The 20370-nt window shown below is 43.4% G+C and overlaps 1 protein-coding gene across 2 annotated transcripts; it reads left to right on the forward strand.

Annotated features, from left to right (window-relative positions):
• The first annotated feature begins 7597 nt into the window (after positions 1–7597).
• Positions 7598–13703, forward strand: tdh (L-threonine dehydrogenase). 2 transcript variants are annotated; one of them, XM_033649166.2, is made up of 9 exons: positions 7598–7739; positions 9522–9716; positions 10005–10047; positions 10186–10256; positions 10966–11115; positions 11245–11417; positions 11554–11644; positions 11947–12216; positions 12577–13703. In XM_033649166.2, the coding sequence occupies exons 2-9, from the start codon at positions 9530–9532 to the stop codon at positions 12714–12716; spliced, it is 1125 nt and encodes a 374-aa protein (XP_033505057.1). In that variant the 5' UTR covers positions 7598–7739; positions 9522–9529; the 3' UTR covers positions 12717–13703. The 2 variants fall into 2 exon arrangements, with proteins under 2 accessions (XP_033505057.1, XP_033505058.1); XM_033649167.2 differs by lacking the exon at positions 7598–7739 and adding an exon at positions 8595–8715.
• The last annotated feature ends 6667 nt before the right edge of the window (positions 13704–20370 follow it).

Below are 20370 nucleotides of genomic sequence, written 5' to 3' on the forward strand. Positions count from 1 at the left end.
GTTCATAAAACGTGAGGATGTGCTGCTTTTCTTCGTCAAAAATCACTGTAAATTTAATATTTTTGTGTTTTTGGACTGTTGGTCAGACAATATGCCCAATTTGAAAATGTCAGATTGGCATTTTTTTCTCTTTTTTTGACATTTCATTAATTAAGTAATTAATTAATCAGATAACTAATCACTAGATTTAATGATAAGGAAAATAATAGTTAATTGCATCCTTACTCTATCATGAGAAAAAAACTCTTCAGTTCCTAAACTATCAGCTGATTTTACAGTCACTAATTCTCGTCAAACCCTCACATCTCACACACACACACACACACACACACACACACACAAAGATACCTTAACAATCTGAATGACTCCATTTTCTCTCAGTGTGTTCTAATAGATCACTATATATGTTTGGGGGCACTGATCTTTTTTAGGCCGGAATACTGGATGCTCATTTACCACAGGGTACACGCTTTCACCAAACATCCTGCTGAATGTAAATGCCACTGAAGCACTGCAGAGTAACTATGGCAACATATAGGGTGCTATAAGGCAGCATGTGACTCTGCTGCACGATGAGATGATGTAATAAGCGTAGGTAGGGTCAGCACCTGCTACACCATACGAAGAGAGCGGAGGCTTGGTTAATGGGAATCTGATGGAAATATCTTGTATATAAATATCTGATCATTACTTGACATTCCAGGATGCAGCCAGCTGGAGGGATTGAGACAGACTTATTTAACATAACCTTATGAAATGTTTGCTCACCTGGTTATTTTTGGGCAAAATTATTATTCTATTCCAATTTCATTATGCGTAATAGTCGAATATGTGTGAGCGTATGAGGATTTGTTGCAGCAATGTGTTGGTCATATTATTATCAGGAGACTTTACAGAGTTGATGCAGGTTTGAAAATATATTAATGTGAGATGTTGCTTCAAAGACCAATTTATATTTTGGTATTAAAGTTATATGATAAATGTTGTGTTCACGGACATTATGAAACAAGATGCTTTCAAGTCGCTCAAGGTCCAAAACTAATGCACTTTGTGTGAAAGGCATATACAGTACCAGAAACAGATAATTATAATTCCTGTAATTAGCTTCACTGTTGTTGTCAGTGCTCACCAGCTGCCGCCATATTAGACAATATATGTCTCAACATTAAATGTGAAAACATGCTAACATATGCAACCAAACTCCAACTATTAGACTTGAGTGTGTGCAGATGACACCAACCATGTCAGCGTCTTGTAGCCGCAGGACGCAAGGAGTCATCATACTGGAATTCATGACCATGAAAGCCACAAAAACACTGCTGGTGCTTCTCCTGAATCCTTAATTGCACTTACAGAAGCAGCTCAACCTGTTTACAGCAACATGACCTGAATTTTGTTGGCAAAGTGACATGAAAGCTCATCTTTCAGTGCTGTGGGTGATGGTAGTTTCCGTTAGCATATCAGGAAAGCTTTATGCTGCACTTTAAATACAAAAACATGGCAGTTGTGGGATAAAATTAAACCCATTGTGGTCATCTTTGGCCAATTTTGTGTGTTGGCCAGTAAGAAATAGCATTTTCTCTGCTCGTCCACGTCATCTTCATACATTAAATCTATTTGCTTCAAGAATGATGTAATAATCACACTAATTAAACTGATTCCTGCCACTACATTAAACTGCTTTATAAAGGGACAGTCGTTCATAGCTGCACTATATACATGTTTTCCTTTTGCCAAAAAAAAAAGACACCTTACCTACTGTTGCTTTTTATGTGTGCACGCATCGAACAATGCATTCAATCAGGTAATGGTGTAAATACACGTGTGCAAATTTCCTATGCTTGCATTATGCATTATATTATGATCGTTGCTTTGTCAAAGTCAAATACTCTACTGTGTTTGTGCAATGCCTTACTGCAAAAGTCTGATTTCAAAATAAACGTTTAAGTAAATTAATCACTGCTGATCAGATGTCTGTAAAAATATATTATTGTTGAAAAGATTACATGTTTTTTTTTTTAAGTTTTCAAGACATTAAAAAATATAGCACAAAAGATTCTGTAATAGAGTTTTTGTTCTCGCTGCAAGATTTGTGTTTGATTTTTATCAGTCTTAACATTCCATCAACTATAAATACATTATCAGACTTTGCTGATGTATAGTTTTAATACTTAACCAACATTATTGTTTCTCCCCACTCTCATCAATCCACGCTACTTAGCCCACATCAAATGTCCGACAGACAAAGTTAGCGACTAGCTGCTACGTTTGCTGTTGTACGTTTCTGTAAACCGTGGATATGTTAGACTCGACCATTTCATACATATCATATCAACATTTCTAAAGTGACAGAGTTCTGATTTTATGAAAATGAACTCAGATTGCCATCAGGAGGAGGAGGAGTAGATGATGCCCAGCTGTCCAGATGTTGATATTTGGTTGAATTTAGGTTGTGATGTCAAGCGACCAAAATTCAATGTCAGAATGTCTAATGCCAACGTCAGTTTGATGTTGAATACTGACGACATATGACACTCATACTTTGTTGGTTTAAAGTTGTGTGCAGGATTCCTGGTTCGAACCCCAGGTGGGGGAGCCCCTCTGTGTGGAGTTTGCATGTTCTCCCCGTGTCAGCGTGGGTTTTCTCCAGGCACTCCAGGCTTCCTCTCACAGTCCAAAGACATGCAGGTTAATTGGTGACTCTAAATTGTCCGTAGGTGTGAATGTGAGTGTGAATAGTTGTCTGTCTCTATGTAGCCCTTTTTAAACAGGAATTGTGCAAATTTGCAGGAAAACCCAATCAGTCTTCTTTTAGTATTGGCAGTATAAAAACAAAATCGGGGAGTGCGGCAAAATGCCGCCTACCTACTTTTGTTTATACAGAATGCGCGTTTTTCGGGGCAATGGGGGGCATGAGCAAGTAAGAAAATGTGTAGCTCAGCATGTGACGTAAACAGTGACGTGGGAGGGAAGCCACAGCTGGTCAGTCCTTCGGCAATTCTCTCGTAAGTTGGCCCGTTCTTCACCGTTCCCGTCATCTGACGGTTAATGGCCTCTTCGTTTGCGAGGACAAGGAGGGTGCGCAATTCCTTGTCTCCCCAGTTGCTCATCTTTACAGTGTCTGTCAGGTTTGCATTTCCCTCTTGCTACTAGCTGCTCACTAATTCCTGCTATCAGCTGTTTCCTGTTTATCCACCGCCAGTGGGTCACACCTGCGGCGTCATCAACAGCTTCTCCCACAAGTCATCAACAGCCCCTCCCGTTGTGGAAGGCTGCCTTGGTCTTTTTAAACTAAAAGGGTTCCGCCAATATGACTACCCTACGAGGCGGAAAATTGGGCACCTCGGATCAACTCGCCAATCCGGCTCTGTGTGTCTAAACGCTTGTAGCTTGCCGGCAATACAGCCCAACATTCGCTGAAAATCTGGCAGTGTAAAAGGGGCTATTGTCAGCCCTGTGAGTCTGGTGACCTGTCCAGGGTGTAACCCACCTCTCACCCAATGTCAGCTGGGATAGGCTAAAGCCTCCCCACGACCTCTAACAGGATAAGTGGTTACGGAAAATGAATGAATGAATGTTAAGTAACTAAAATCCAGCATTGTCCAAAGGTCTCATGCCAACATCATGTTGACGTAGAATAACGACATTTATTCTTAAGGTATAGAGACCTAAACCTGTTAACGTCCACACAACACAAATATCCTACATCATTAGACATTTAAATTGTCAACCCAATTTTCACTCCAACCAAAATTTAACATCTGTCCAACATAAGAGTCCAGCATCTCTGACTTGATCTTGACCTCCGGTGCCAGAAGGTAGATGGAGTGACATCTCCAAACGGTCGTGTTCTGAGCAACAAAACTGAGTATTTTTAGCCACAACATGATGTCTTCCTAACCCCCAAAAAACCTCCCCTGATTTAAAAAGTTTGGGATTGATTGTCATTTTTCAAAACCCATAGAATAGAATATCTATGTCATGTCTCATTTCATTGTCAGTCTGGGTCACGTTCGTCACTGCTCAGTGACGAAGGATGTTCCTACTCTAATGGCAGCTGACATAGAATTCACGTTCCCATGCCGTCCCCTTATGGCCTGTACAAGACTCAGCAAACAGCAGCCCAACCACCTCACTGAATATGTTGCCATCGCTTTGACGAAAGGATCATCTGATGTGGTGACTGGGGAATAAATAGCCAGGGATCAGCTGCTTCATGAAGGCATGTGATGGCAGTCGGTGTTTACACTGCTATCGTCCGGCCATCACTCTTCTCTCCATATCAGCGTGGCCTTGGGTCTGTCACTACTCTGATTTCATGGCTGAAAGCCTCGCTTAACTTCTCACACACGAGTCCTTGACAGCCTCTTGGAGCAAAGTGTGTGTGTGTGTTTTTGTCTTTGCTGCCCAGATGTTCTCAGCTGGGGTTAGACCTTACTTCAGCATACACTAAAAACACTTAAAGAAACTAAACTAGAATTGTGTCATCTCACAGTCAGCATTCCTCTCATGTTCCCTGGGAATGACACGTAAAGTAATTAATATGTCATAATGCGTCCGTGATTTTGAGAACGGATGCAATCGAAGTTTCCCTTGATGATAACCTGGTTTTGTTTTTATCAGAAGTGTGTCAGTTTACAGAATAACTTGTTTTCCTCCCTGGTGATGACGGGCATGGGGGTGTGCAACTATCCACCACTCACACATCAGCTCAGATCTCGAGCCCGCCCATTTCTCACTCAGAGACGTCGTCAGCCTCTTTGGCCCTCCTCTGTCTACGGCAAACAAACCCTCAAAGTCAAACAGACCGTGTGTACACATCATATCTTTCCCTTGGTAATCATAAAAAGGATTTAGTTACATCCAAACCAAAGAGGCTGCGGAGTTTCACCACTCCCTGTCCCTGAAAGGTTACAAAACCCTGCGGTGCATCCACAGTGGTTTGGTGTCGAGTGTCTTTGCAAACAATATAATTCGCCAATCACTGAAAGTGTTTGATGCATCAGATTCGTCCCTTTGTTGTTCTTCATGTGGAGACCAGCCATGTTTAAATTACTCATTGACTTGTGCCAATGTTTGTTCAGGCCTTTTATAACTGCAGTATGGACACGTGACGTAATTTGGTCCTACTTGTTGATGTTGTCCTGCTGCTTTTGAGGTCACTTTTGCTTCTCTATGGAGACATTTTGCTTCACAATAATACTTGAATACTTACTTGGGGTGGGGGTAGCAGTTTTAATAGGGCAGCCATAGCCCCCTGTCCCCCACTTTGGGGCATCACTGAGTGGTTATATTACAGAACTTAAAAAAGTTAAATAAGTGCTTTAAAGTCTGTTTAAACCCTGTTGACTGATCGAGGCATCAGCCATTTCAGGATTGAACTATGCGACCAAATGTTCAAACCCTTCGTAAGTGCTAATATTGTAGGTAACTGGACTTGCTTGCGTTTCTTGAGGACGTTTCGCCTCTCATCCAAGAAGCTTCTTCAGACTTGGATGAGAGGGGAAACGTCTTCAAGAAACGCAAGCAAGTCCAGTTGCCTACGATATTAGCACTTAAGATTACCATGACCTGGATGACTGAGAATCTTCATCGACAAGTTCAAACCCTTACAGCTTTTATTTAAATTCAAAATTGATTATCTTTGGAGGCTTTAGGTCTCCAAAGATAATCATTATGTGTAAAATGGTGCAAATCACGACATCTAGGGTGTTGCCATTTGATGAAATTGAGCAACCATAAAAACATTAGAGTCAATGACGATTTGGAACAACATGATTTATCTATAACCTTAAAGCTGTTCAGGGTGAAAAGAGCAAACTGTATGTTAGGGGGTTAGGGCAATTAGGATTTCAGTTTTACTCACAGATATGTTTTGATTGAAATGTTGTGTACATTTGCTGCTGCTTAACGCAAATAGCTAATCAGCCAATCACATGGCAGCAACTCCATGCATTTAGGCAAGTAGACATGGTCAAGACAACCATAAGTTCAAACCAAGGGAAGATTTTCATGCACAACGATCTCTAGGGTTTACAGAGGATGGTCCGAACAAGAGAAAATATCCACTGGTTACAACCGTTACAACCAAGGTCTGCAGAAGACCATCTCTGAACCAACAACACGTCCAACCTTGAAGCAGATGGGCTACAGCAGCAGAAGACCACACCAGGTGCCACTCCTGTCAGCTAACAACAGGAAACTGAGGCTACAATTCACACAGGCTCACCAAAACTGGACAATAGAAGATTGGAGAAACATTGCCTGGTCTGATGAGTCTGGATTTCTGCTGCCACATTCAGATGGTAGGGTCAGAATTTGGTGTAAACAACATGAAAGCATGGCTCCATCCTGCCTTGTATCAACGGTTCAGGCTGCTGGTGGTGGTGGTGTAATGGTGTGGGGGGTATTTTCTTGGCACACTTTGGGCCCCTTAGTACCAACTGAGCATGGTTTAAACACCACAGCCTACCTGAGTATTGTTGCTGACCGTGTCCATCCCTTTATGACCACAGTGTATCATCTTCTGATGGCTACTTCCAGCAGGAAAACGCACCATGTCACAAAGCTCAAATCATCTCAAACTGGTTTCTTGAACATGACAATGAGTTCACTGTACTCCAATGGCCTCCACAGTCACCAGATCTCAATCCAATAGAGCACCTTTGAGATGTGGTGGAACGATTCTCATCATGGATGTGCAGCCGACAAATCTGCAGCAACTGTGTGATGTCATCATGTCAATATGGACCAAAATCTCTGAGGAATGTTTCCAGCACCTTGTTGAAGCTATGACACCAAGAATTACGGCAGTTCTGAAGGCAAAAAAGGTCCAACGTGGTACTAGAAAGGCGGCCGGTGAGTGTATGTGTGAAAAGTATGATATATTGAATGTGAAACTTTTAGTCCATTAGCTGATTTTTCAATGGACAGAAAATAATCTACAGCAGTTGCATTAATCAATTAATCGTGAAAGTAATTTTGAAAGCAAAAAAGCAATAGATTCCACGCAGTTGCTTTGTCAAATGTGCATATTTGCTATAGTTTTAATATAGTAAAATGAATATATTTGGGTTTTAGACTGTTGGTGTGACAAACCAAGTTATTTAAATAGGCAAATTTGGGCTCTGGGACATTGTGATGTGCACTTTTTTACTATTTTCTGACATTTTATACACTAAAATATTGGATAAAACTGGATAAAATAATCAACTCCATATCATATGCTATTAATATAATACCATATATTCCACCTCTCCACCATTTTTACACCTCCTGCTACTCTATAAAGCTCCATCACTGATTAGCCTCCACCCAGCAGCCTATCAATCACCGTGCTCACATGTCTCCATGAGTCAGTTTTTCGGAGTCAACGCGTAAAAGCGCACTCGTGGCCTCAGATATGAGCCAGTGAATGGACTGGCAGCCGGACAGAGGACGGAGCGGAGCAGCCAGGCAGCTGGGTAGCTGCATGCTGGGTGTCGGTCTGTGACTCTCTATGGGAGTGGTCAGCGAGGGAGGACCGCACCTCCGAGGCTCCACCAATCCGAGAGAAAGCCGGCTTCCCCTCAAACCAGATGGCCGCTGATATATAGCTTGAAGACGAAGCTGATGCAACACTGGCCGGAGATAACACAGGCATCACGTCAGAGCGCAACAGGCGACAGCTTTAAAGGAGGAAGCCGCATCTCATTCTTCAGAAAACAAGACGCACAGGAGTTTCTGCTGCTCATAACCCGGTGAGTCAACTTCTTCCGCAATATTTCGGTATCAGACAGCTCAGATTTAGAAATTAAAATGCGCTTTAAATCACTTAAACCTGATTTATCATTACGCACAACCCTGTTTTTAATTTGTCACGTGCTGCCTTATTAATGTGCCTCTTTTATGTGATTTTAATGCGCCTTTTGGCCAAAGACGCGACCTCTTCTTAATTCTATTAGGCTGCGAGTGATAGTGACGTATTAAGTTCAGCCTGTGTGCCAAGAGCTTCACTGAGGCGCACTGGCCTGGTTTCATTTGTCTGTCTGGATGGCTGCGTCTCACCGACCCCCATTTTTTTTTAAAGATATAAAAGAGTACTCTCATTCATTCAGAAAATTCGCCATGCTCCTCTCACTACTGCGACAGTCCACGTGGAAAGGCAGCCACACTAGAAGGAGATCAGCAAACCACTTATTATGGAACTAAATAACACATTGCTTAAAAGATCCATCATGACGCGCCACATCAGGTGCCCCAAGGGGGGAGCAGCTCCGAGCCCCCTATTACACAACAGGCTTACATGTGCGTTAAACCGTGTTGGCACAACAGTGACGTTTGTGAGGAGGGTAAAGGGTCAGTGCAGGATGGAACAAGAGCGCACGTTTTTATTTTTGCGCAGGAACATTAAATTTATTACTGATGCTTAACTGTGACCTCCCTTATAATAATAATAAAAAAAGATATTTATATATATATTACATGATTGATTTTCTTTACTCCAAATGAGAATCCATCTATATATCCAAGACATAAGGTCCCTCTGACTCCCTGACACGTTCCAAAAATATTTCCAAATCCTTTCACAGTGATTGTCGGCCTGTTCTTGGCACTGTTTTCGTCTGCTACTGTACGCCCTCTCTTCCTGATTGGCTCTCGTTGAAGGCAGGGCAGTATAAATACTCCCAAGTTACTCTCTTGCTTCCCTTTTTTTGGTCGTTCGCACCTCTCACGGTAAGTGCACTTATGAAATGATGCGTTACGCAAAAAGTCTGGGCTGCTCAGCGATGAGCCAAATGAAGAAAGGCTGCTTTCATTAGATTGAACCCTACTGCGCTGTTAATGAATTTAAATGATGTAACGCACACTTTTTAGAGCTGTTCTGAATATGCTGACTCAGTTTTCCATCTTTTCTGTGTGCGTTTCTAAAAATGAATGCATGATGAAATATTTATCTGGAGTAGTGTTCTTTGAAAGTCTTGTAAAAGTAAGGAGTCTGTGATTGAAAGGCACTCGATAAAATGTTTGGAGTTTGGGGTTGCTATGCGCTCGAGTGCGCCTTTGCGCCTCTTCGGAGACAATAGACTATCATTTGCATTCAACTGAAGCCTACGTGCCTTCCCTGCTGACACGTTTGCTCGCATCTCAGACCGTTTTCTTTGTCTTTATGCGGATTTGTCACTGTTGCCTGTTTCACCATTTTGCTGCAAATAAGTTTTAAAGAGAGTGAATGAAATCCCTGAGTGCCACTTTTGTCGTCTGGTCCTCTCACTGTCTGTGTCCTGGCGCCTGAGGTCTGGAGAGGAGCCCAAATTTATTGACACAGGACTTAATGCCTTGGCTGAAAAATGCACTGAAAGGGGCCACCAGATGATGGCAGTCAAACATGTTCAAATATCTAGATCTGGGGAGATTGGTGGGGAAAAATAGGAGAATTTTCCTGCTTTTTAAAGAAAAAAAAAATCACTAAATTTCACTCATGCACAGCTGCAGTGTCACCCTAAAGTATGCTGAGAACGCTCTGTTTTTTCCTCCCACAGGTACCAGCATGCCTGTCATCAGAACCCTCAGCAAGGTGGCCAAGCAGGCCCTGGTCAGCACCCCAGGGTGCGGCTGCCAGCCCCTAACGGTGGCTGTGCGCAACATCAGCTTCTCCCCCCGGCAGGTGACCTCTGACGCCAGCTTCCACTCTGTGTCCTTCTCAGAAACAGACCACCCCAAGGTGCTCATTACAGGTACGCAACGTCTGTTTTTTGGGTTGTTTAAGTATTTTTTTTTTATCATGCATGTATCTGCAGGGATTCAACACCAGCAGGATTTTTTAAAACAAGTTTAGCAAAGACAGCAGAAAGAGATAACAAAAAAAGTGTAGGCGTCAAGTGCTATGACCTTTTTTCTTATGGCTCACTCTCAGTCTTAGTTACTCCAGTCTCCATGGAAACCAGCTGATAATTATTAGCTGCTGCTGATTTCACATGTGCACTTCTCTGATGACACTCCACGTTTCCCTCTGTTCAACGCAGGTGGCCTGGGTCAGCTTGGGGTGGGGCTCGCCAAGTTGTTGAGGTAAGATTTGCACAGATCACAGATCGTGTGCTCACAGCTGACGAACAGCCAGTCGCCAGACACATTGCAACAATTTCAGAGCAGTTTTTGGTAAATTTTCAAGTTGTGTAACATCAGGTTTTTTTTTTTGCTTTGCAGAAAGAGGTTTGGAAAGAACAACGTCATTCTGTCCGACATCAGGAAACCTCCAAGCAATGTTTTCCACAGCGGTGAGTCGGCTCTGAATTCTGCAGCAGTTGATCAGATTCACACAAGAAAGCTTTTTTACAACATTTCATTTTTAATTTCAAGACACATCAGAATGCAGAGGGAAGTATCTGACTAAATCACATTGAATTCAGTGCGTTCAGCTGTCCCCTCATGGAATATTCCTTAGTGACTAGACAGTTTTTCATCACATCAGACTGAGTGCAGCTATGACTAATGCCACACCCCTTCAAAAATTCTAGTTTATTTATTGTTTATTGTTTATTGTTTATTTGGATCCCCATTAGTCTTCATGGAAATGATGACTATTCTCCCTGGGATCCAAGTGTTTGCCAATGACGGTTGTTAATATGTTACAAATGTACCATAGCTTTACTGCCAAATGACTGAACAGCATCGTTGGCAAATACATCCTGTCTACTTCTTATTGATTTTCTTTCATCCATGTGCAAGAGGAAGCCACATTTTCCTGAAAAATACTGACAAATTACGCCACATCAGTGTGTGACGCAAGTTCAGTGACGGTCTGTGCGGTGATGTTGTGAATGTGACAGCTTTGAGGTTGTGAACAGAATTTAACTGGAATGCATGGAAAGAAACATACAGGAAGCTATCACAAGCTGGCCCTTTAACAATGATAAATAAATACTTTATGCAAGATGAATTTAAGAGTTGATTTATAAAATCTTCAATCATTTCTATCACCCTCAGGTCCCTTCATCTACTCAGACATCTTGGACTACAAGAACCTGCGGGAAATTGTGGTGAACAACCGCATCACTTGGCTGGTTCACTACAGCGCCCTCCTCAGTGCTGTTGGAGAGGCTAATGTGGCGCTGGCACGCTCTGTAAACATCACTGGTGAGCCCTCGCTAACTTCATCTTATTGCCTCTAAAAATTGAGTCTTACAGTCATGAGTGCAACAATGTTTCTGTAAATATAGGTGAAGTGTGGTGTCCTAATCATATGGGTCTTTGTCTGTTTCGTAGGCCTTCACAACATCTTGGACATCGCAGCAGAGCACGGTTTACGTTTGTTTGTCCCCAGCACCATCGGCGCCTTTGGTCCCACTTCACCCCGCAACCCTACGCCAGATCTGTGTGTGCAGAGACCTCGCACTATCTATGGTGTCTCCAAAGTCCATGCTGAGCTGATGGGAGAGGTGAGATCTCACATTTCTTTTTGTCATTTCCAAAACATAAAACCTCTTGTTACATGTAATGTAGCATGTATAAGAACTCATTGAATACTTTCAATATGCTCACATCAATCATTGCTTACTTTCTGTTCTTCCACAGTACTATCACCACCGTTATGGCCTGGACTTCCGCTGTCTCCGTTACCCAGGAATCATCTCTGCTGACTCCATGCCCGGGGGCGGCACAACAGGTGAGAGACCCAGAACGTACACAAGGTTTCAGTTTTAATGGAGGTCTATTCCTGTTCCACTCATGTCGTGTCACAAGTTTGTTATGTAACCAACTCGTTCCAGAAAGTTGTCATGGCTTGCTGTATTTTTAGGCTGGCAGACAACTCGATGCTCTATGTCCATATTTTCATGTGTCTGAACAGCTACCATCCCCTCAGTTTTTGTAACTTCTGCAGCGTTACACTTCTTTTAGTCGGCTCATCAGACGGGTTTAGTCGAGAATGAAAGTAATCCTAATGTCTTTATCTCTGTCCCTGACCAGACTACGCCGTCCAGATTTTCCACGACGCAATCAAAAGCGGCAAATTTGAGTGCAACCTGAAACCCGACACGCGGCTGCCCATGATGTACATCGACGACTGCCTGCGGGCCACGCTGGAGGTGATGGAGGCGCCGGCCGACACGTTGAGCATGAGGACCTACAACATCAACGCCATGAGCTTCACCCCCGAGGAGCTGGCCCAGGAGCTCCAGAAGCAGATGCCCGAGCTGGAGGTCACGTATGACGTTGACCACGTACGGCAGGCCATAGGTGAGTCAAGTTTCAAGGTTCTCTTGAGTCTCCAGCTCCATCATTTGTGATCTGTGACGTGCTAAAATGTAAAGTCCACAAACTGACTCAGTCATGCTGGTGACACAGCAGTATCTTTATACAGTAAGCTAACGTTAGCCACCGCACGCTAAGTACTCTGTAGCAGCAAAACCTCAGAGTGTGTTTAACTTAGAAAGAGTCCATTTTACTTGTCATGAATTGGAGCAGAGTGCTGTTTCTTCTTTCAAAAGTAACTTAAGGGTTAAAGAGGCTTTTGGAAAACACAGATCTGAAGTCCATTAAGCTGTAAATCAAAACCAGCATGAATAAATTTTATGTCTCGCTTATCTCTCTTTCCAGCTGACAGTTGGCCAATGGACTTCGACGACTCCAACGCACGGAAGGACTGGGGCTGGAAGCACGATTACGATCTCCCGGAGCTCGTCCAGACAATGCTCAACTACTTGAGCACGGACACGCGCATGGCTCGCGCTAACTGAGGGCGCCCAGTGTTCTTTGTACATAATGTAAAGACTGACCAAAGAGAATAGAGAAACATGGCCTGTACATACTCGTTGTCTCACTTCTCTCTGTTAAAATCAGAAGGGCTCTGCTTGCCTGGCACAAAGGCTACCGTGTCTCCAGAATGTAAAAGGTCAGTGCGGGCTAGACAATCCTCCTCCCGCTCGTGTCTATCTACCCCTGCTTTGCCCCTCATTTTTCTGCTTGGAGATTTGGGCGAAGGGCAGTCTGTTGGTGGAAGGTTGTCAGCGGTATCAGGGATAAAAACGTGGCCTGTGAAAACGTGTTTGGATGAAAAAGAAGATGACTTGCATGTTGATGAGTTGCGCAAATGTTGCAAAAAATCACTTTAACAAACTGTTGCATTGTGTATTTGCGAGTTTTCTCTTCAGAGATCCAACTCAGTCAGGGTTTTGTTTCAAAGGGTTGTCAAAATTCAGGTATTTCGGGGCCTAACGCTCCTGGGGCTAAAATCAAGTAATTTAGTTGTGTCCTTTGATGCACTTTAGACAGATCCTAAAATTTCTGACAAGTAAATAAGTCTAATTACCTGCAGGGGTGATTCCTGATACGGTGCATCTGTATCTTGAGCAGTGCAGAGCGATGATTCTCAAGAACTGTTCTTCTGTTTATTCCACGTAACATTATTTATTCTGTCTGTTGGTGTTAAACTTATGGGAGCTTCATTGAGTGAAAGCATTACTTAACACTTTTGTTCCTCGTGTTCCTGTCCCCTTTTGTTATTTTTTTTTTTTTTTCATCAACTCTGGAATTATTGTGACACATAAAGGGAAATGTGACGCTGCACGCCACATTCACGTTCGGCCACATTTAGTGGTTTCTGTGTTTTAACGTTTTGTATGGGATTTGCTGAAATTGGGTTCATAGTGAAAGTCTTAGCGGGTTCTGTTTGTTCTTTCAATCACACAATGAGCTTTGACAATAAAACCTTTTTTTTTTCCACACGCCAGTTTCTGTTGTCTTTTTCATTAAGAGGAGTTAATCTCTAACAAGTTAGTCTAGGCTGTCTTGCAAAAACATACCAAAGGCAATGATGCCTTACCCGCCGGGTGTTGGAGTACGTGCTATGGCAAACATTTGAGTACGAGATGTGCTCGCAGTGAACGCTGCACTCCTGAGAACAGGGATCTGTCTGTCTACATTGAAAGAGATCTGACATTGAAAGAATGAATTTCCTTCTGTTTCAAAACAGTGTGCAGAAGCCAAGTGGTCCTATTGGGTTGCAAGTTATACAAGCTTACTGTGCTTATTAATCCGACTAGTGGAAGTGTCAGCAACAACAAAAAAAATAAGATAAAAAACGATCAGACTGCCTCCAGCACTTCTAAGCAGGTTGAAACTAGTATCGTCTAATTGCATAAATGCGAAAATATGCTGAGAGCTGTTTCAGTGCAAGGTGTGAAGGCTTGAGCTAATCGCCATTGACAGCTCCTTAATTATGATCTATATATAACTTTGTGGCTTTCCAAACCCAAAGTGACTAAAAGAGGAATCCAAGAGTTGAGATGTGCTTGGCTGGAACTTTGGGAAAACACATCCAGCTGTCAGGATGCCATTTTACGTAACGTGAACCTGCTTGCAGTTGCAAATGCACCTTTACTTTAAAGGTTACAGCGTGAAACTTTTTCTTTTTTATAATTTTTCAGCTGCTCTCAGACTGAAATCCTGTCTTATGAATCATAATTACTGTACAGGTGCAGCCATAATTGTAATTAACGTTTATATAACTGGGAGCGTTCCCATTGAGATTAAAAATCTCTTTCTCAAGGGAGTACTGGCCAAGACAGGCAGCAGCACAAGATACAATCAAGTACATGTGAACGGACAAATCAGACACAATTAACAAAGTGCAGAACAAGACGCGCATCAAACAATCGGTTGAAGCACCAACACCCCAACAATTCTGTCTCTAAGTCTTTCAACAAAAGCTTTCAATGACTGTGTTGTTGAGCCAGATTAAATATGTAGACCGACAAATAAGAGAATCATGGAGTGTAAAAATGTACAGTAATACATTTTTAGTACTGGATGTGAAAGTGAAAACCTCTAACAGGACGCCCAGTAAGCATCCAGATACCTGACCCCATTCAGTGAATGTAGAGTCTGTAGGCAAACCCCAGAGATCTTGCCTCCGGAAGAAGAGCGGAAGTGCCCTGGTTTCCGGTTGTAGGCTGTTTGTAGTCCGCGTGATATTGACCGATCACGTTTGAGCCGGCTGCAGTTGTTGCCAGGTAAACGGTCTGTGCAGTGAACTAACAAGGCGGAACATAACTGGCGTCACTGCAAACTCTGAATCCATCGCAATGGTTCAGCATATTTACTTTTATATAAACGGAAGTCGGAAACGGAAATTCACCTCCTCCGCCCAAATCAAACCAGAATGCCAAAACATCGGGGGTCTGCCCCCAGAGGCTGTATCGCCATCTGCCGGAAGCCAGACGCCGAATACAGCCGATGGGTTCCGAGAATGGACCCCCCTCAACTGGCTCCTTTCGACACGAAGGAGCAGCAGCTCTACTCTGAGCTTCCTCCGGATGTCTGGAATCCTCACCCTATCCTGAAGGCTGAGCTTAGCCACCCTATGGAGGAAACTCATTTCAGCTGCTTGTATCCACAATCTCATTCTTTCAGTCACTACCCAGAGCTCATGACCACAGGTGAGGGTCATAGACGTAGATGGACCAGTAAATCGAAAGCCTAGCCTCCCAGGTCAGCTCCTTCTTCACCTCGACAATCCAGTGCAGCGCCTTCATCACTGCTGATGCTGCACCAAACTGCCTGTCAATCTCACACTCCATTTTACTCTCAATCCTGGACAAGACTCCAAGATACTTGGACTCCTTCACTTGGCGCAGTAACTCCACCATTTTCTGGCAGGGAACAATGGCCTAAGACTTGGAGCTGCTGACTCATCCTAACCACTTCAATTCCGGCTGCAAACAGCCCCAGCACGTGCTGGAGGTCACGTAATCTGCAGAGAGCAGAGATGCAATTATGAGGTCCCCAAACCAGACATGTTCCTCCCTACAGCTGTGCTTTGAGGTCCTGTCCATGAATAGCACAAACAGAATCAGTGACAAGGGACAATGCTGGCGGGGGACAACACCCACTGCAAACATGATTGACATTATGACAGGTATGTGGACACAGTTCTCACTTTGGTTCTACAAGGACCAGATGCCTCATAGCAACAACCCTGGTACCTGTTTCCCCACGGTACGTTCAAGAGGACTCCCCATGGAATGCAGTCGTAAGCCTTCTCCAAATGGCAAACCACCTAGACGCCCCAACAGATTCGGTCCCCTCCCTCCAGTGTTGACTCCATGGCTGAGGGTTAAAATTGCAAGCAACATATGTACTTACTGACATATCTGAGTCCTATTTTAGTCAGAGAGTGCAAAAAACGAAGCCAAATGATGGACGTTCTCTCAGCACATCATTAAATTCACTAAACTGAAGCTGCTGTATCTTCTTCCTCGTATAGGATCATAAACTGTAACCCTGAGGACAGCAGTGTCCTTCACTACACGCTTGATAGCCTTTCTTCAATTTCTCTGTGTCCGTAATTGGAGCTGTTCCGGGCTGACCTTGTTTGGTTTTGTTTTGCAGTTGTGCTGCAGATAGAAAAGAGCGTAGAGGAGGGAGACCGGCTGCCTGAGCGAGCCCAGAGATTGGCTTCATTCAGCTGAATTAAATGTTAACTAAGGTGATGTGCGTTCTCCATTTGGTCCCAATCATGAAGCACTCAGACCGAAGAGCGCACAGGCTTTCATTTCAGCCAAACACTACACAAGCCCTCATCGCTAATTAGCACCTCTCCTCTGTGAATGTGTGTCAATAAAACCGCAGGTGTGCTCCGCAGTTTTGGAATAAAAATATGATGATTTCCTCATCACAGATTTCAACAAACCTTTAGAAAGTTGTACAGTACGAGGGCTTTTTCACACTTCCTTTTGATAAGTAGGAATTATCTCACACTGTTCTCACTCCCAGCAGAGGTTCTGCAAATAATATTATCTTTGTTTTCCTAAGATTTTGCAGCTTGTATAACGGGGGAAGACAAAACAATGTTAACACCTCATGGAAATGGACTCCAAAGCACCATAGTCATACTTTCTGGCATGACTACAGTGGTGTGTGCTGTTAGTTTGAATGCAAAATAGAAGCATTTTTTAGTTTTTTGATTATAACAGGGAAGTAGTTCACAAAGAAAGATGAGACAACTCACAGTGAACCAAATATTTAGCAATTTCAATTGTTGAAGTCCTTCTTAAGTCAGACCGTATGTCATTTCTGTTCTCCCTTATATAAAAGATTGCAGTTCGTCTACCTTCAGGAGCTTGGTAGCGATGTGGAATTGCAAATGAAAGTCAATATTTGCACTGGATTTGCAATTTTCCAATGTACAGCTCTAATTCAGTCTTGCTGCCTGCGTGAACAGGGAGTCTTTTTGCTTACATTTGGCTGTGAGTGTGAGGTGGTTTGGTGGCCTGAGAGTAGCTTAGACTCTGAGAAATAAAGGTGCTAACTAGAAAAATGTAGGGTTCTTTGGCTTGTCCTCTAGGAAGAACCCTTGTGGTTCTTGGTTGGACCTTTTATTAGGGTTAGGCTGGCTCCACCCAGAACCCTCTCTGGTGGTTCTATCCCAGAGAGGGTAAATCTAAATTTACCAAGAACCCTTTTATATTACAAAGGTTTCATCTAGAACCGGCACAGGGGTGCTCTAAGCAATTACTTGACCACATTTTCCAAAGATCTCTCTACCACTCATCATAGAGACAGAGCACAGGGCTGTAGGTATAGCTCGGCTAAGCCATTTAATTGAACTACTGTCCTTGTCTCAGTGTACAAAAACGGAATGGGAGGGAAAACAAAAACAATTTATTGACCGAAGTATGTCATACTGTGCTACAATAGGTGGCGATATGCCCCCTTTCAGCTTGTTAGTATTGGTTCTTTTTCTGGGTGACCCATTACGTCAAAGATCAAACAATCTGCAAACAAGTTAGCTACAGTTAGCTAGCAGCCATTCTCGGAACCCATCGGCTGTATTCGGCGTCTGACTTCCGGCAGACGGCGATACAGCCTCTGGGGGCAGACCCCCGATTTTTTGGCATTCCGGTTTAATTTGGGCGGAGGAGGCAAATTTCCGTTTCCGACTTCCGTTTATATATAAGTAAATATGCTGAACCATTGCGATGGATTCAGAGTTTGCGGTGACGCCAATTATGTTCCGCCTTGTTAGTTCACCGCACGGACCGTTTAACCTGGCAACAACTGCAGCCGGCTCAAACGTGATTGATCAATATCACGCGGACTACAAACAGCCTACACCCGGAAACCAGGGCTCTTCCGCTCTTCTTCCAGAGGCAAGATCTCCGGGGTTTGCCTACAAACTCTACATTCACTGAATGTAGAGTCTGTATATAGAGACTAGCTAGCAACAAACTGGTACCATGGTGGATAACTTTACAGCTCTGTACATTCCACGAGTCCAAAAATGCACAGCTCTGGATGTAGATTTTACCATGTTGTGACCGACTTCTTCTTCTGTTACACAAATAATGCTTTCAACTATCAGGACAAAGCCTGGGGTGGACACTGTGGAGCATGCGTCTATTGCCTCGGCCAGTTTAGGTCTGAGACTATGACTACTACAGCCTTTACTATTTTAGTGGTGCAGTAGGGTTGGGAATTGACCTGGGTTACCAATTGGAACCTAATAAAGAGGGCCAAGTACGGGCTACCCATTAAAAAAATGTATATTTTAGCAGACCATGTGGTAATGAATGGTGTGAAATAATGGTAAGGTATCAGAACCCATGTAAAATGAATTGATTAAAGGGACTCCAGAGACATCTACATTAAAAATACCATTTAAATTAAGGCTAAACATTAAGGATGAGGATTTTTAACAACCATGCTTTCCTTAACGAACTCTTTCATCCAAAGAGGGTTCTTTGGATTCATACAAAGAAAATGGTTCTGGGTAGAACCTCCGCTCTTCAGGAAGAACCCTTATTTCTCAGAGTGTACATTAGGCCAATGCATGACTGAAAAATCAGCCTATATCTTTTAAAGATTTCCTGCACATTTGCAAGCAGCTGTGATGCAAACACATAGACCTGTTTCAGAGGCACCACATTCCTACATACAAGTTTTGTTTTGCATGCATGTGAATGTGACTGAACATGTGTGCCTCACAGGCGGAGCTTCCCATTGGACGCCGGTGGAGGAGGGTGTTTTGAAACAGAAACAACGAGGCATGTGACAGGGTCTTCAACTTTTGCTTCATGTTCTCTTTCTAGTAAGGGAAGCCTTGCCTCTTATGTAATCCGTCTCCTTGGGTGTGCACACACTGGCTTGCAGGCCCACCTCCCACCGGCCAATCAGGAGGCTGCCTCGGTCGCCCAGGCCCCCAGTGTTTTGTTCGTCATCGTGTAATAAGATTCACACAGCGTGCAGCCGCTTTGGATCGGGGCAGAAAGTGAAGGACGAGACATAAAGAAGGCCGGGGGGGAGGGAGCTGCTTGGCTGCGGGCCATTACACTCTGTGCTACAGCTGTGACTCCACATGGAGACCCGTTGCCATGGTGATAGAGCCCAGGACCCTACTACCACCACCTTCCTCTCACCCTCTAGCCTTAAGAGAAATATGAAAATAAAGGCATACTGTGTATCGGTCTTTCGCAGTTACAGGCTTTTAGTCAGCTGAGTCAAAACAGTACACTCTTGTCAGTGGCGCCCACACACCAAAACCAAAAACCATAACTAAATTTGGGGAATGTTTTTCATGCTGGTATATAGGCTAGTTGAAAACTATGTCAAGAGTTAGGGAATTGCACACTGATATACTTTGGTTTCTCATTCTAGAGTTAATATTACTCATTATGTGTTTGGTGATTCATTGTTTTCTGGTTGTCCTTTTCCTTAAAAACACAAATTTAGGCTACAGCTTGAATTTGAAAGAGTACACTGATTGTAAGGAAGAAAACATTTTCTAAGAGCAAATCTTCTCGGGTCTAGGGGAGACTTGTGGGTACCCATAGAGCCCATTTTCATTCAGACCTCTTGAGGTGAGAGTTCAAGGGACCCCTTTCAAAATGGCCGTGCCAGTTGTTCCCTCACCAAAATTAAGCCTTACTTTGAAGCATTGTTTAGCCCACTTCCCAATATGTCATAGCGGCATGATTGGTACAAAATGATGCCTTAGGTTGTCTAGTTTCACGTGATACCACTACACTTGCGTGACAGGCCGTGACACACCAAGCCGACGGTCAGCTGTCGGTCAATGATGGGCCATGTCTGTCGCTGGAGAGGGTGAGGTATGTCCAGCACTGTTGCCCATTGTCAGCCCATGTTGGCTTTTTTTTGCTGATTCAGCATTCTAAATCAGCGCCAGAGACTGCAGAGCCTGCTGCTGAATAAAATCTCTCTGACTGGCTGTTCAGCTCAGCGCACAAGAGTAGAAACAGAAGTGAGGAAAGTAAACAGACAGCTAAGGTCAAGAGCGAGTGAGGTCAAAACAAACTTGTTACATAAGATAAGATTATTCTTCTTTCACCATTGAGCTCTTTCATGATGGTTTGTGTTATTGTTCACAAGGGCTAA

Source organism: Epinephelus lanceolatus, chromosome 13 (genome assembly GCF_041903045.1).
Source record: "Epinephelus lanceolatus isolate andai-2023 chromosome 13, ASM4190304v1, whole genome shotgun sequence".
Taxonomy (NCBI): Eukaryota; Metazoa; Chordata; class Actinopteri; order Perciformes; family Serranidae; genus Epinephelus; species Epinephelus lanceolatus.